General features: G+C 39.9%; 1 protein-coding gene across 2 annotated transcripts in view; it reads left to right on the top strand.

Annotated features, from left to right (window-relative positions):
• Positions 1-15,741, top strand: part of rarga (retinoic acid receptor gamma a) — a 176,414-nt gene extending 160,673 nt beyond the window's left edge. For both annotated transcript variants that reach the window (XM_039746718.1, XM_039746719.1), the window contains 2 exons: positions 10,609-10,767; positions 12,960-15,741. In XM_039746718.1, coding sequence (XP_039602652.1) covers positions 10,609-10,767; positions 12,960-13,255 — 455 coding nt within the window. In that variant the 3' untranslated portion in view covers positions 13,256-15,741. The remainder of the gene's footprint in view (positions 1-10,608; positions 10,768-12,959) is intronic.
• Positions 15,742-17,733: the final 1,992 nt, after the last annotated feature.

Raw genomic sequence — 17,733 nt, 5'->3', positions numbered from 1 at the left:
TCATCATCATCATTTTAAAACAATAATAATAAAAACAACAACACTATTACCATCATCTTTAACAACAATAACAAAATTATGATCACCATCATCATTAAAAACAACAATATTAATAATAAGAACATTATATTATCATCATCATTGTTATTAATAACAACACCATTATTATCATTTTATTATTAACAACAATAACAGCAATATCATCATCATTAACAGCAACAATGATATGATTGTTGTCATCATCATCATTAGCAGCAATAGTAATAATAACAACAACATGCTCATCATCATCATTATTAACAACAATATTAATAATAACTTAAATTATTTTCATTATTAACAACAACATTATCATCATCGTCATCATTAACTGCAACAATAATAACAATATTATGATTATCATCATCATTATTAACATCAACATAATCATCATGAGCTGCAACAGCAATAATAATATTATGATTATCATCATCATTAACAGAACTATTAATAATAAGAAGAATATTTTCATCATATTAACAGCAACAATATTAATAATAACATTATTACCATTATTTTAATCATTAACAACAACAACGTTATCATCCTCATAAGCTGCAACAACAATAAGAACAATATTATGATTATTCTCACCATCATTATTAACGGCAATAGTAATAATAACAACAACATTATGATTATCATCATCATCATCATTATCATATGAACAACATTGATTTTAATATTAATAACATTATTACCATTATTTTCATTAACAACAACAATCTTATCATCATCATGTGCTGTAATAACAATATTATGATTATATCATCATTAACAGAACCATTAATAATAAAAATATTATCATCATATTAACAACAACAATATTAATAATAACATTATTACCATTATTTTCATTATTAACAACAACGTTATTATCATCCTCAAGCTGCAACAACAATATTATGATTATTATTACCATCATTATTAACGGCAATAGTAATAATAATAACAACAACAACATTATTATTATCTTCATCATCCTTATTAACAACAATATTAATAATAAGAATATTATTGTCGTCATCATCATCATATTAACAACATTAATATTAATAACTTTATTACCATTATTTTCACTAACAACAACGTTATCATCATCATGCGGTGTAACAACAATAATAACATTATCATCATCGTCATTGTTATTGCTGTTGTTAATAATAATAATAATAATAATTAATTGTTGCTCATTATTATTATTATTATTATTATTATTATTATTATTATTATTATTATCGTTGCTGTTGTCGTCGTCGTCTGTTCAGTAGGCCCAGAGTGCTGCTGCTGTTGCCCGTCGCTAGCTGTCCGCACAGCCCGTCTGGCGCTCACAGTCACTTGACGGGTGTAAAGCCGCTACACTGCGGGCGGATTTCTTCAAAGTAGGAACTGCAATCAAGGGAACTTGTGCCATGGGTCGGAAACGCGCAAAATAAAAAAAAAAGAAGAGCGTAGTGGTTATACCAAAATATCAAAAAGAAGTGAGTGTGAATGAATTAATTACATTAATTTAAGCAAACCAAAAACAAAATAAAAAAGGAAATTTGTCGTCACCAGTATAGCCCAGAAAGTCGGCCAGACTATAGCGAGACTAAACATTCCTTGCCAGGCTGGACCTTCCTCAAGCAGGACACGGGGACGAGGGCGGGTGACTGTGCTGCCAAAGCCTTGCCAGCCGATGGCCGATTATTCCTGTAGACCTTCCCGTGTCTGCGCTGTAAGACAAAACCTCGACATTGATTTGAAAAAAAAAATAATAATAATAATAACAAGTAGGATATGCACTGCAACCGCATGCGGGGCAAAGTCAAAGACGAGCGATCAATTAACACTTTTTTAATTTTATTTTATTTGAATATGAACTTTACAAAACAGAATTCCACCCTACCAACAATAAAAAACGTTTTTTAAATTTTAATCAGCGGACTGAGGTTGACACTTAAGCGCCACGTTACACTAACACTGGTGAACTTGTTGGGTTTCAGAAATTGACGGCTATAAAGAGATTGAATAAGATAAATAAAGTGATAAGTAAATAACCATAAGAAGAGAAAACGAGGATGGGGGCGGTAGGGTGGGGGGGCTTTCAACGCCGTGCTCACACCCTTCCAACCCCCCCCCTTACACACACACACACACACACATCACCCACTTTGTGATCAAAGCACTAAGATGGGAAATGTCTGCCTTAATCACGTTCAGTTTCCCACACAACAAAAAGAATCTTTGTTTGATGCCTGCGATCTAAGATATAAAATCACATCTAAAGACGGTAATGTATATTTTATTTTTGTCATAAATGTTCTCCAAAGAAACAAATTAAATTTGCTAGTTTAGTTAATTCAGTCCCAGTGGTTCCACACAGCTAGTTCGAGTAGTTTTAAAATGAAACATTCGTTTAAAGTTGCTGCAGTCGCTTTGTGCGCAGAAAACATAACACAGTTAAAACAGAGTAAATAAATGTATTCGTGTAGAATTAAATTACAAATTACAAACTATCGAACAAAAAATCCCAGATTACAAACTGCCTGAAGAAGGGGCCTGAATTTGCATATTGTAATTTTTGTTAATTAGCCAATTTTGCCCGACTTCTCATTGCAGAATCAAAGTAATGCAATCCATTTCATCATACTTGATTTTGTATATTAAACTTTTTTTTTTCGGTTAAGGATACATATTTTTCTTAATTTAATCCATCTAATCCTTATTTCAATCCATTCAATTTCATTGCGGACAGCAGCTCCATCTAATAAATACACAAAGCACAAGCGTCGGGTGGTTCACTTGCTACCACGTAAAGTTAGCACCTTCTGTTTTGTATGATTGAGTTTATCATCTAGTTTTAACATTAATTATATTGCAACTTTGGAAAATGAGAAAAACATGCTTTTCTGATGTACGGTGGGTGACCTCATTGCTTGGTGGAAAAAATAAAAAAATAAATCCTAAATCGGCTTCCATATCCGCACAAAACCCGCGGTATTTGGAAAAAAAAACCCCACCAGTTTCCCAAAAGTCTATAACTTCCTTTCCAGGAATACAGAGACTTGCGGTGCGCAACCCTTGGAACAAAAGGGGCGGGTCTTTATGCAAAATATCAGACTTTATGCAAACCTGGAACGGTCGAGCATGCGCGTAAAGCTGCATTGTTTTAAGTTAGATCGACTTCATTTCACCGTATATGGGGAACATGAGAATACCGTGTTTTTAGGATTAGAAAAGTATTGATTTTTAGTAAGATTAACATCAAATAAGACGGTCATTATGTGATATTCACCCATCCATCCATCCATTCATTATCCAACCCGCTATATCCTAACTACAGGGTCACGGGGGTCTGCCGGAATCAATCCCAACCAACACAGGGTACAAGGCAAGAAACAAACCCCGGGCAGGGTGCCAGCCCACCGCAGGGCACACACACACCAAGCACACACTAGGTACAATTTAGAATTGCCAATGCACCTAGCCTGCATGTCTTTGGACTGTGGGAAGAAACAGCACCCGGATGGAACGCACGCAGACACGGGGAGAACATGCAAACTCCACGCAGGGTCTCCTAACTGCGAGGCAGCAGTGCTACCCACTGCGCCACCGTGCCGCCCAATTATGTGATATCATCTACTGTTAAATTCTTCTCTGTACTTGTAATATTTCTATTGCTTTAGATTGTATTGATGATTCCTTGTGTTCTGTTCTGTGTATTGTATTGTATTGACCCCCGTTTTTTTGACACCCACTGACACTGGAAAGGGGTCTCTCTTTGAACTGCAATTCACATTTGTTCTTCCATTTTTTCCCTAAAGGTTTTTTTTTTTTTGGGGGGGGGGTTGTCTTATTGGAGAGTCAAGGCTTCTGGGCTGTCAAAAGGCAGGGCTTCCTGTGTGATTTTGGGCTATCCAGAAAGAAAGTGTATTGTATTTGGTACTGAGAAGAATCCCTGAAGGAGATTTGAAAGAAAATATTCTGACTGCTTTGTATGAATTTATAATTGTGATAGCGAGACATCGTACACATTAACAGGAATCTAAATAGAAAAAGAAATGTGAAATAAAGCTTAGCTGGAAACACCACTATTTTAAGTTAATGTAAAATAAATTAAATACATAAATTGGACATCCCCAATGGTTCGGTTTTAAGCGTTACAGTTGCTACACGAATCATTCCAGTTTTACACTGCGCGGTGCGTGGAAAGACGCCAGTCTTACCGCTTGGAAAATACCTTTATTTATTTATTTAATTTAGCAGCAACATAGCTCTCGGGGAATAAAACGACAATAAGTTGATTTTTTTGTGTTATTTGATATCAAGACCAAAAAAAAATACTTTTGCTATGATGTTCATTTTTTTATTTATTTATTTATTTATTTATTTTTTGCATTCTTTTCTCGGAAAAATGAAATAATTTTCTCGAGAAGACAAAACATCTCTCTTCTCAAGAGGACCGAATCGTTTTTAAAGATCTCAAGAAAATGCCTGACACCTTAACGTTTAGCAGCGTCCACTGTTGATTGCGGCTCAACGAAGATCGCGAAGCTGTTTGGACCAGGAGGGCAGCTCTACAAAGAAGATGCGCGGGGCTCTCCCCCGGACTTTCTCGTATACTCAGATATGGGGATGAATATTTGAGGAGTAATCCGCAAGATAATGATTATGTTTTTACATTATGTATATTAAAGAAGCATCAACAACAAATCAAATCAATTTAATAATATATTGAGCAAAAGTAAAGTTGAATAAATCGGACTCTGCAGCTGCATGAATAAAAGGAAAAGAACCACTTCCGGTTAGCGCAAATAGCCCAAAAGGTGATAGAAATTAACGTTTTGTACCAACTACTTGCATGCAAAATTTGGTTGACCTAAGTGGAAACGTACTCAAATTATCGTGTTTTTACATTCTCGTGTTTATACACACACATAGACAGACATAATTCCAAAAATTGTGTTTTCGCACTCGGGGAGGTTTAAAACGTCGAAATTAATCAACCTCTCGAAATGGAATGTTTAGACGATTACAATACGAAAAAATGAAAAGGGGACCAAATTACACGTGGCGTACGGACAACTACGATAGAAGAAGAAAAAAAAGATCTTTGACAAAATTGATATGTCAATACATAACACAGGACAGAACAAATCCTCAATACAGTATAAAAATACACATTTTAGAAGTACGGAGTAGAATTTGACAGTAGATGATATCACATAATATGATTTGGATACATTTTACATTTTATTTATTTACATATGCTCGACTTTTACAGAGTATGACGTTAGCTCTAATAAATCCACAACAGAAGTGTGCGCTGCCTCTCTTATAAACTCGGCTCATTTTCAACTTAGGAAATCACTTCGCGACATTTCGTAAATTGTTAATTTAAATCGCGTTTTCTTAAGACGCTTTTCATTCTTTCTAACCACACACGTGGCAATCCAATTAAATAGAATAGGAAAATGAAAGTGTTTGGAACTGCGGTGGGCTGGCGCTCTGCCCGGGGTTTGTTTCCTGCCTTGCGCCCTATGTTGGCTGGGATTGGCTCCAGCAGACCCTCGTGACCCTGTGGTTAGGTTATAGCGGGTTGGATAATGGATGGATGGAAGTGTTTGGAAGTAAATGAATTTGTGCAGAAGGGCTTGGCAGACACGACACGACTGCTTTTCTGTTTTTTGGTGAAGTGCAGCCGGACTGTGCCCAGTTGTTGTGACGTCACTGGCTGAAAGTGGATGAATATTTAAACTGTGCAAAGTTAATGATAACAAATCATATTATTTCAAATGTGTCATTTTAAGGTGACAGATAATATTATTATTAATAATAAGACGACCCTGTTATCTGATTTAAGTGATTGTTTTTTGGGGGCGGCACGGTGGCACAGTGGGTAGCGCAGCTGCCTCGCTGTTAGGAGACCCAGGTTCGCTGTGTGGAGTTTGCATGTCCTCCCTGTGTCTGCATGGGTTTCCCCCCACAGTCCAAAGACGTGCAGGTTAGGTGCGTTGGAGATCCTAAATTGTCCCTAGTGAGTGCTTAGTGTGTGCGAGCCCTGCGGTAGGCTGGCGCCCTGCCCGGGGTTTGTTTCCTGCCTTGTGCCCTGTGTTGGCTGGGATTGGCTTAGTTATAGGATAATAGATGGATGGATGTTTTATTGGTGCTACGTATAGCTTTTTCTCACTGGAAAGAAAAATCTACGGTAAAAAAAAAAATGACTGTGGTTGCCAGAATTTTACCATATAAAGCAATATTTTTAGGTCTACGGTATACATTTAAAGGAAATAACTGATGTTTTTTCCCCTCTTTACAACACATTATACTATAAGTGAATGTTTACCCACATCCTGAAATCCATGTAATGTAATAAATATGCCAATCATTAAACCGTCACAAAATATTGTTAGGATCAAATACCAGGACGCAGTCTGTATCAGTAAAATAACAATAGCCAATACCAAACGAGTTTTCTTTTCTTTTCTTTTATTAGAGAATATTTACATCCAGTACAAACATAGCGAAAAGACATTGTTTAAATAGAACACAAATACGGAATTAACAACATTAAAAAAAAAAAAAAAACAGTGCAACGTTTGAATTAAACTTGTCAACCTTTTCTCAGCATGTTATTATTAATTAAACCATTTCGTTAAAGTCACATTCTGTTTTCCATCGTTCATTATCTGCTTCGAATGTATTTCTTTCTATACAGGTATGTCCCTCTGAAATTGTTGAATTTATACAGTCTTTACATGCTGAACTATCCATACTCTTTCCGTTTTACTGTTCCAGACATTATTCGTTTTTTGTCGAGAATCCCATAAGGTGTGTTTTACCAGACTAGTCACAAATCATACCGCAAAACAAGCTTCTTTGTTAAAAACTCTAAACCCTTTGCTTTAAGAACTGTTTCGTATGCCAGGCTCGTACAGCCAGTGTTGCCACTCTGACTTTTAAGAAAAACAGACCATGTAATCAGATAAAAACAGAAAAACACAGCCATGTTTAATACGGTGGAATTGTCTAATTAAATACAACTGCGGCACCTGTCTGCCAAATAAATCTAAGTGCCAAAAAAAAATCTCATATTCCTAATAAGCAGCAAATGTGAAATTCAAACAGGACTCGTCCTCACTCAAATCAACTTTAACTTTAGATGGCTGGATAGATAGATATGAAAGGCACTATATAATAGATAGATAGATAGATAGATAATACTTTATTAATCCCAAGGGGAAATTCACACTCCAGCAGCAGTAAAAAAAAATAAATAGTGATAATAATGAAGGTATAACAGACAATAACTTTTGTATAATGTTAACATTTACCCCTCGGGGGTGGAATTGAAGAGTCACATAGTGTGGGGTCTCCTCAGTCTGTCAGTGGAGCAGGACGGTGACAGCAGTCTGTCGCTGAAGCTGCTCCTCTGTCTGGAGATGATCCTGTTCAGTGGATGCAGTTGATCCTCCATGATTGACAGGAGTCTGCTCATCGCCCGTCACTCTGCCATGGATGTCAAACTGTCCAGCTCCATGCCTAAAATAGAGCCTGCCTTCTTCACCAGTTTCTCCAGGCGTCCACAGCACACCACCGCGTAGAAGAGGGCGCTCGCCACAACCGTCTGCTAAAACATCTAAAATATTTAAATGTTTGTTTGTGGGGCGCAGTGGGTAGCGCTGCTGCCTCGCAGTTAGGAGACCCGGGTTCGCTTCCCGTTTGCATGTCCTCCCCGTTTCGCATGGGTTTCCTCCGATTAGGTGCATTGGCAATCCTAAATTGTCCCTAGTGTGTGCTTGGTGTGTGTGTGTGTGTGCGCCCTGCCCGGGATTTGTTCCTGCCTTGCCCCCTGTGTTGGCTGGGATGGATGGACTCCAGCAGACCCCCGTGACCCTGCAGTTAGGATATAGATAGATACTTTATTAATCCCAAGGGGAAATTCACATAATCCAGCAGCAGTATACTGATACAAAGAAACAATATTAAATTAAATAGTAATAAAAATGAAAAAAATTTAAATAAAATTAATGTTAATTATAGCGGGTTGGATAATGGAAGGATGTTCGTTTGTACTTTTTCAGTTTCTCACAACATCGTTTATGGCCCCGTCCTTCTTTAAAGTCCTCGATGACAGACTTTGGTGACGTGGCAGTTGATATTTAATTACCTCTTTTGCTATCCGCACATGACTGGCTGACATTAAAGTATGCATACTATGCAGTGTGTGACGTCAAGACATACATCACCAATCACAATCACCAAGTTCACTTGGCTATGCACAGACAGACTAGTAATTACAGTTTAGAGATGCGCAGAGTTGATACGTTTTTGTTAAGATGTAGGAAACAATAAATGTATGTAAGAAACTGCAGTTGAAAAGAAATACACGATTGTGATGCCAAAAAACATAGACTCGTGAATAAAAAACATAGAAACACAAGAACAGAAAAACAGGTTTAGGTGGAAAAACAACTGCGTACAACCCAGTGGCCCAACCTCTGCCCACACCCCACAGCACAATTCGCAAGATTCCCGAGGGCATGTGGAATCATTTAATTTTATACACAATAATTCAAAATTTAAGAAGGTTACAGCACGTTGACTTTTGGAGAAGTAACGTTTGCTTTGGTGGTGTTTGTTATCCTACAGGTGTGCCACTTTATCGAATACATGCACCTTAAATCGCAGCTTCCAACATTTCAAAAAACCTTGGACACAAAAGAAAAACAAGTCTGTTAACTTTACGTTTGTTTTTCTGCTGCTGTGCAAACATATGCGGAATAAAGGGGCGTTTCCTTATGCAAATATCGCAACTGTATGCAAATTTAGAAATCGGTGCCAAGAAAAAAAAAATAGAAAATGTTTAAGTTCTGAAAAATTGAATCCTACTCTCAACCACACAAACTTATTTTACCTCGCGTGTACTTTAATTAAAAGTGATACTGAAGAAAGAGCTCTATAAAGCACAAACGTGATCATTTTGAGTTAAATTAACGTTTAAATCAGCTGTTTTAAGTTCCACAATAATAATGTATTCTTGGTCACCGTGTGACGAACAGTGGATTAGAGCCAATCGGGGATCAAAAAACGGCAAGCTTTCTCTTGGTGCAGTAAAATGGAAGATACGTGATACGATTTACTTTCTTATGGCATTATCTAATTGTTTTGGTGCCACGCTTAGCGCTATTTTTCGCAGAACAAAAGAATATTTATTTTGTATTATTTTAATATATATATATATGTCGGTACGTTTCGTTTCATTTTCTGTTTTACATTTTATAGTTGTTTACCTTCGTATTTAACAGTTTGATAGCCATTTGTTAAGTGTATAAATGTGTGCATAATATTAAAAACTGTATTCAATCTAACGCATATTCTTTCAATAACCATTACTAATTTTATTTTACTCTATCTTTATGTAAAAGCCAAATACCACTGACTCACTCATCACGAAATCTCCGAACCATGAGGACTTGGGACTTGACATTTACCCTTGGCCCATTAGGTGCTCGCTAAGAAACGGTTTAAAAAATTTCGTGGTCCAAGCGCATTCTGTTTGTATGTCTGCTTTTAACGAGAAAATTACTTAACGGATTTAGATCGGGTTGTTCTCTATAATTTACTTGAACTCCCCGGTTGATTTTGTGACTCCCCTCATCGCGCTAAGTACCAGTGTTCACTTGCGGTACCGATGTATTTATGCAAATCCAAGGGAGTGACTGTGGGCGGAGAGCAGGGGGGCGGGGCCTTCCTCACTCACTCCAGCTTCTGTTCGAGTCAGTCTACCTCGCGCCACGTGTTGGAGCGGACCTCACCTTCTCTTAGCTAGCGATACCTGTTTGGTCAACAGACATTATCATCTAGAGGCTGTTAAGGAGTAACGTTTGACATTTTTGAGAGAGAGATCAGAGCTCCATGTATTTCAGAGGGTAGCTGCTGATTGCCAGACATATGATGGGCACGTGCTTTTCTTCCCAGGCGGGGAGCGCTCTCCCGTCAGAGCTGAACACGATCAGATACAATGCCAACGTCTATTGATTTTTAAAGTTTGTCTTGTTTTATTACTATTACAGCCACGGGGTACAGCTAGTTTATACATAAGTATCAGTATCAATTTAGCAATAATGTGTAAACATTGAACATGCTATGTAATGTGATCAATAAGCTGTCCCCGTCGTGCTCCTGTAATACATTTAATTTATTTATTTATTTTATTTCCGCCATCATTATCATAACTAAATGCAGTTTGAGCTATAGCAACTTATTGCAACCATTATTATATGAAACTAAAAACTTTTTCTGTGTTTTTATAGGTGACTATAACTTTTTTTACTTTGTAAGTAATCTCGGTAATGTGTATGTAATCATAAAAAAATCGCCGTTTTCGACCTCCCTAAGTGCGAAAATATCATTTTAATATTAAGTTTGATTTTAAATAGAGATAAATGATTTGTGTCGATATTATCAAGTAGTTACGATGAGAAACAGAGATATGATATTTGAGAAATATTGCGCAGCTGGGAGATGACGAGAAAGTCGAGGGTCGCACACTCACGATTTGTTTTTTGTTTGTTTTTTTGACAGATCGGATGGATCTAGAAGAACCACAGAAGGTGGACAAACTTCAGGAGCCACTGCTGGAGGCACTTAAGGTGTATGCACGGCGCAGACGCCCCAACAAACCGCACATGTTTCCACGAATGCTGATGAAAATTACCGATCTGCGAGGGATCAGCACTAAAGGTGAGAGGATGCCGAGTGAACCCGCCCCTTACCACCGGGTAATTATGGAGGAATGTTGTGAACAAATTAAAAAAAAAATACAAATAAGACAATACATAACCAATTGCAACATGAAATACGAGTATAACTAATTAGATCTATCATGAATTCGATACATTTTTTTCCTTTGTTTCAAACGTGAAATTAAACCCTGTCACTTTAAAACTGTCACTTTCACTCGTCAGATCGGGTCCCGCTATTTGATTGGCGTGTCTTCTGCATCATAGACGCATGCGCTTTCTTGGGTTTGGGGTGGGGGGCGCCTGCGGCTCCTGCGCATGAGCAACGAAAGGAGAAAGAAAACGTTGCCTGCCTGTCTTGTGCAAAGCGGCAACTTTAATTCAAGAAAGTCGGAACTTCTCACTAGGAGCTTGCATATGAAGTGTCTGCTGTAAAGGTGGCGCTCGATGGCACTTGAAGGTTTACGTCACCTCTTCCGACGAGTCACCAATCTGAACCCGCCCCTCTCGGCTTTGATGAGTGAAAGTGACAGCTTCTTTTTAGGGCTTGTTTTCAGCACATCAATGAAATTAAAGAAAAAAAAAAAATCAACATTAAATAAGTAAGACAAATTTGATTTGTAATGCACATTTCATGCTGTTATTATTTATTCATTGTCATATTTCACTGTACTTTTATTTATTTAATGTTACTCAAAATAATCCTCCACAGTCGGCTAACCATGATGGTGGACACAGGGTGAGGCGAGTTCAGACCCTTACCATGTGTGCAGCTTACGACATTGGGGGTGTTTAGGGTCCACGTCTTTTTTACTTGTTGGAATATTCATTTATTTACTATAAATATTTTCTGTCTATTTTACGTAGCGGTGGCGCAGCAATCGTGCTGCTGCTGCACATTAAGGAGAGCAGGGTGCATGTCCTGGGTCGTCTCTGCATGGAGTTGGCATGTTTTCCCCGTGTCTGTGTGGGTCTCCTCTCACAGTCCAAAGACATGTGGGTTAGGTGGACTGGCAATGCTAAAGTGTCCCCTGTGTGTGTGTGTGTTTCAGGGGGTTGTTATTGGGATGTCTTCACCCTGCAATGGACTGCGAAGCTGTAGAGCTGCAGAGGCATACGCCAATGTACTTTGGGTTGGTTTCCACAGTTTTTGATGGAGGTCTCAGAATACAATGAGCAACAGCTATTTACACAAACCTCTAACCTTAATAACACTCGCCCCTAACCTTAATTTACCCCAAATTTTACTTTCCCCAAGAACCTTCGGGTCAAACGATGCATTAACATCTGGCTCTGCTGCTCTGCAGTTGGACAGTAATGAATGGACCGTTTGTTCCTGAATTGTGCCTTGTGCTTGCTAGGATAGGCCCCAGTAACCCTACTCAGGATTAAATGTGATTTAGAAGATGGTACAGTATTTTATTTAATTAGACTTTCTAGTATCATTGTCACATGGGTTATATGGTAAGTCTGCTCTCACGCCCCTTCTCCCTCCCCCTGAGCACAAGTTATTCAGGTGGGTGGAGTCTAGTATCTCTCCAGCCTGGAGCCTCCACCCTTCATCTCCAAGTAGGCGGAGTTAACTCGCTCAACTGTACTTGACATTTCTTGAGTCAGATGACCCTCCCACATCCCTAATCTTAACCTGACTTTAAATGGGCAGAGCTCTGGAGTCCAGCGATCCTGCTCAGCTATACAGTAAGTGGGCTTAGAAATTGGCACAGCATTTTATTTAGTTAGACTTCATAGGAAGGATCATTGTCACGTGGGTTATTTGATAAGTCTGCTATCTGGCCCCACCCTGTCATGCCCAGTCTCCTGAGCTCAAGGTATTCGGGTGGGTGGAGACTGGGATTTCTCCAGCCTGGAGCCTCCACCGTTTATCTCCAAGTAGGTGGAGTTAACTTGCTCCACAGTATTTGGCATTACTTGAGTCAGAAGACCCTCCCACATCCCTATCTTAACCAGAGTTTAAGTGGGCGGGGCTCTGAAGGTCTGCAGTCAGACTCTTTTGGCGCCTACTAGAATCAACTCCATCTACTTGAAGCTGTAGGGTGGAGGCTCAGGGCTTCTGAGATATATTCTTGAGTGCGTAAGGAGACGCACGTGCTCTAAAGCGCCCTCCTATCGGGCCCGTTGGCTATAAACAACCAGTCTAACTGGAGCCTCTTTTATTATTGTACTTTTGTCCAGGCGCAGAGCGGGCCATCACCCTCAAGATGGAAATCCCAGGTCCGATGCCACCGCTAATTCGGGAGATGTTGGAGAACCCAGAGGCTTTCGAGGAAGAGGAAGTCGAAAAGGAGAGTGAGGAGAAGAAAGCGGTCGCCAAATGCAAGACAGAGCGCAACGGGGAGGCACAGGACCCCGATAGGGGCGATGACGAAGAGAGCAGCAGCGATGAGGAAGTCCAAAGGGTCGCACCACCAAGGGACGGTGCCAACCGGAGCAGGAACGTACGAGAGTCGGCCGAGCAGCAGCGACAGTAATGAGGGGATTGGGAAGCTGGACACCATTCCAGGGCACAGGGCTGTCCGCCCGTGGAAAGGAACCGTGCAAAATAAATAAATAAAAAGACAAAAAAAAAGGAAAAAGTGCAGCCCTTGTCTAAAACTTGACTGGGAGGGCCAATCACACGACTCGCTCTTACAACAAACTCGGGTTGGGCAATAATGGACAATAAGATGGCTGGACACGCTGGTCATTTTAAGAGATCCGTCATTCCTGCTGGTGGACCCGGAGTACAACCGGGCGGCAGATGCCGTTCCTCACTTTATTGCCAAAGCATGCACTCTGGTTTACTGGACCAAACGCGTGGCCGGAGTACAAGTTGCACCCCCAGCAGACTTTCTCTTCTAAACTTTCCAGCTCGGTATAGCCTATCGTTTCTATTGTTTTGTCCAGCAGTGCAATGCTTCAACAAGCCACTGGGTGGTGCTGGGATACTTATTATTATACAGTAATTCTCGTTATTATTTTTTTTAAATCGAAAGATGGATGATCGTTCTTTTTCTACAGTGTTTATTTTCATCGATTTGTGCGTCTGTGTGCCCGTGCGTGTGACGTGTTGTTGCTATGGAGACGCGACGCACATGCAGACACGCGGGCACGTCTTGTTTGGGAAAAAAAAAAAAAGTCCAGATCCTTTTATATCGTCTGGATGGACATCTGAGGGGCAGCTTATTGCCTCAGGACTCCAAACCTTTATTTCTGGTGCTCTCCAAGCGTGCAAACCCCCACTACAGAGACCAGTAAGCGCCATCTTAGCCCTCCAGAAACCAGCGACCGACAGAAAGTGGCGCACTAAAGTCCAGTTGCCCGATCTGGTGAGCCGCGTTTTTTAATTTGCTGGGAACGGATTGAACACCAAAACAGCAACTGGCAGCGCTTAACGGACCAAATAGTCCTACTGAGTAGGCTCAATTGGGGACACTTATGATGACCGGTCACTGTGGCCAGCAAGTGCCTACATGGCAGTGTCCACCACAAAGTAGCAGTGGCAACTGAAAATGCTCAGGAAAATTGTGGGGAACTCCAAATGGACGGATCATAGCAGCACTCGGGAGATATTGCGCCGATGTTAAAGGCACTATAAAGCAGAACCAGCGCTCCATCAGTGGACCCAGTGTAAACCGAGACTCATCTGAAGGACCACCATCTTGACCCGTATGGCAGTGTGGTGGAATCCTGCAGCCAAAAAAAAAAGTAATAGTGCCAATCAGTTGGCAGCAGCTATAGGAGCGCCCAGAAAATCATGACTGGCACCCCAGTCAGTCATTGCAACTTGGACCCGACTGTAAACCAACAGCATTGACTGACATCCTCTAGAATGTTCTGAAGACTAAGCACTGCAAAAATCCTTAGCGGAGCTGGAAGACGCTATAAATGGCTTAAAGCAACTAGGAACGATCTGGAAACCACTTCACAGAGCAGTGCCCACAAGAAGTGACTGGCAGGATAGCTTGGTAGTGACCAACATGCAATGATTCTGACTGGCACTCCAGGCGGAAAACGATACCAATTGGAGCACCCAGCAGGGCACTATAAAGCCACGGCAGTTTCTGGGTGCCCTCTCATTATGGTGACTTGAGGTCTTTTTACAAGACTGGCCTACTTATTTTTCGGAATGTGCCTTATCACTCTTCAGGACATGCCCGCCCGCTAGTCTATACGCCATGTGCCAGGCTAGGTGGCCGCCCACCTGTTACGTCTGTCCGTTGTTTACATTGGCCTCATTGGGTATGGCACGTGTGCTGCCCATTTGCTCTTTTGCGGAGATGGGGCCCATCTTCACCACTCAGGAATCAGAGGTGGCAAACGGGTGAGGAGCAGCCTGGTAGAGGAAGCCTTTTATGGGGGCTTGGCGGCCTGAAACGAAACGGGAATTAAAAAGAAAAAAAAAAAACTTTCTGATGATGTCACGGCACAAGTAAGAAGAAATATCCCGAATGCCGCTAAAGTAACGGATCGGCTCAGATGAACAACGGAAAGGTGTGCCCCCCAACTCATGGAAGCTTTATCGAGACATCCTGCTGGCAATTTCAACCATCGTGAAGCAATCCTGATGGACTCGGTGCCCACGTTGCCTTTTTTATTTTAATTTTATTTTTTGGAATGACGATCAGCACTCCTTTTGACTTTTTTGATCCTTGTTTCATTTTGAAAAGCACCTCATGCGTAAACCAGTATGCTTTAAGCAAAGGTCTCTCAGACAGCAAGCCGGACGTGCGCATGCGTGGGTACATACGCAGTACACACGTCGGGGGGTTTATGTGTTAGTAAATGGAGAGTCGGGCACGAAAGAGCGCAGGACCACCTTGCCATAGCACAAGCTGAGAGCAGAATCTTAAAAAAAAAGTATTTCAATTTAAAAACTCAATAAGCCTGAGCCAGGCTGGAGGTGCGTGAGGAGAGCGTAGGTGGGCGGCTTGATTTATTGCTATTTTGATCTGGACAAATGAAAAAAGAAAAAAAACATTAATAAACACATCTGGGAAATACGATACTGCTAGAAAAAAAGTTTTTCTGCGTACACCTTTATGTAGTCAGTAAAACGTTACGTACAGGTTACTTCTTTAAATGTGTTTTTTTCCCAAGAAACAAACAAAATACAAATTTTTGTCATTTTTTTTTTGTATAACCCGATTCTGGTTTTATTTATCACGTTTAAACTACGATTGTCGTCATTGAATAGACACCGATTATTTTAATTCATTTAAGGATTCTTGTTTCATGCTTCCGCGATACAAACGACATTGCTGGTTGTACTCGAGAGACTCCCATTCTTCATGTCGCACAACAAAGTCCGCTTGGAGCCCCGTGCGTCACTCCGCCTGTGTGTTTGGTCATTGTGTTAATCTGATTAGTTTAAAATTTCTATTCATTGGCATCCACGGCACTTTCCTTTATTATCTATCTATCTATCTATCTATCTATCTATCTATCTATCTATCTATCTATCTATCTATCTATCTATCTATCTATCTGTTATATAGTGCCTTTCATATCTGTTTGTCATTATGTTTTGTACCCCTTTTCCAATATGTTAGTGCACACTACATTTCTTAAACCTTTGTTATCAATTTGTTGCCCAATTCATTCTGTTTCTTTTTGTCACCTCATTTAATAAAAACTAAATAGCTAATTGTTTTTTCCCTTTCATTTGATCACACTCTCTATCCACTTTTCTTAGTTTGTTAGTTGTCAGATGCTGATCACATACCAACATGTTTTTGTTTTTTTTTTCCAACCATTTTCTAGACCCACCCGTCACATTTCCTCTCTCTGTTTTGCCAATAAGCACATCCGCTAACAAACCTAAGCTCATGGAGTTCTGGTCCCATTTAAACCGCCTTCTTATTTTCTTGTAAACAGCAACTTCTCTTTCTTCTCCTTCGTCTCCTTCTTCCTCTTGTTATTGTTTTTCTCGGTTCTAACTAACACACGAACAGGGAAAATATAGCTATTATATATATTGTATATATTTATCCATACAGGGCTGGGCAAAAGTACGTTTACTTTTGTTTATATGGAAAAGGACGTACAGGTTATGAGGCGACACTCAAGCACACTTTCATAATAATGATGATGATAAGAGAAAATATAAGAAAACAAATAATACCAATACATTATACAATAATAAAATTAAATACATAAATAATACAAGAATAAACTGTGTTTTGCACACTTTAAACTGTAAACCTAGTTTTGCCCACCATATTTATATACAGTGTGATATATGCAGGTATGTGTGTATATATATATATATATATATATATACAGTGTGTATGTATATATATATATATATATATATATATATAATTTAGGGCGGCACGGTGGCGCAGGGGGTAGTGAACCTGGGTAGACCCCAAGGGTTCTCCCCTTGTCTGCGTGGGTTTCCTCTCACAGTCCAACGACATGCAGGTTAGATGCATTGTCGATCCTAAATTAGAGTGAGTGTGTGTGTGTGTGTGTGTGTGTGTGTGTGTGCGCGCCCTGCGGTGTGCTGACGGCCTGCCCGGGATTTGTTTCCTGCCTTGCGTCCTGTGTTGGCTGGGATTGGCTCCAGCACCGTGTGTGCTTGGTGTGTGTGAGCGGCCTGCGGTGGGCTATAAATGATGCAAAATCAGGTAAACAATAAGGGTGTATATATTTTTTTCTTTATACTTCATTTGGCACCAGCTTTGGTTATTTATGAATAAACACCACAGACAGTTCATTTAAGGTTCTGATATTTTTTTTTGTTTTCTTCCATTATTCTACCTCCTTCCTCATTTTGCTCACTTCCGTTTATTGCTCTCTTCACTGAGTGTTGGAGCGCGTGAGGTGGCGAGCTCTCCGGTAAAATGCAAGTTTTAAGTTTTCCAAATCACTGATTGCACATCGAGCACACTTATACCCCGAATTGTTTAAACAGACAGGGAAACAAAGCCGATTGTTAAGGATTGACACGAAGGGAACCCAAACG

This window comes from Polypterus senegalus, chromosome 3 (genome assembly GCF_016835505.1).
Source record: "Polypterus senegalus isolate Bchr_013 chromosome 3, ASM1683550v1, whole genome shotgun sequence".
In the NCBI taxonomy this organism is placed as follows: domain Eukaryota; kingdom Metazoa; phylum Chordata; class Cladistia; order Polypteriformes; family Polypteridae; genus Polypterus; species Polypterus senegalus.
This window is presented reverse-complemented; position numbering and strand designations above follow the sequence as displayed.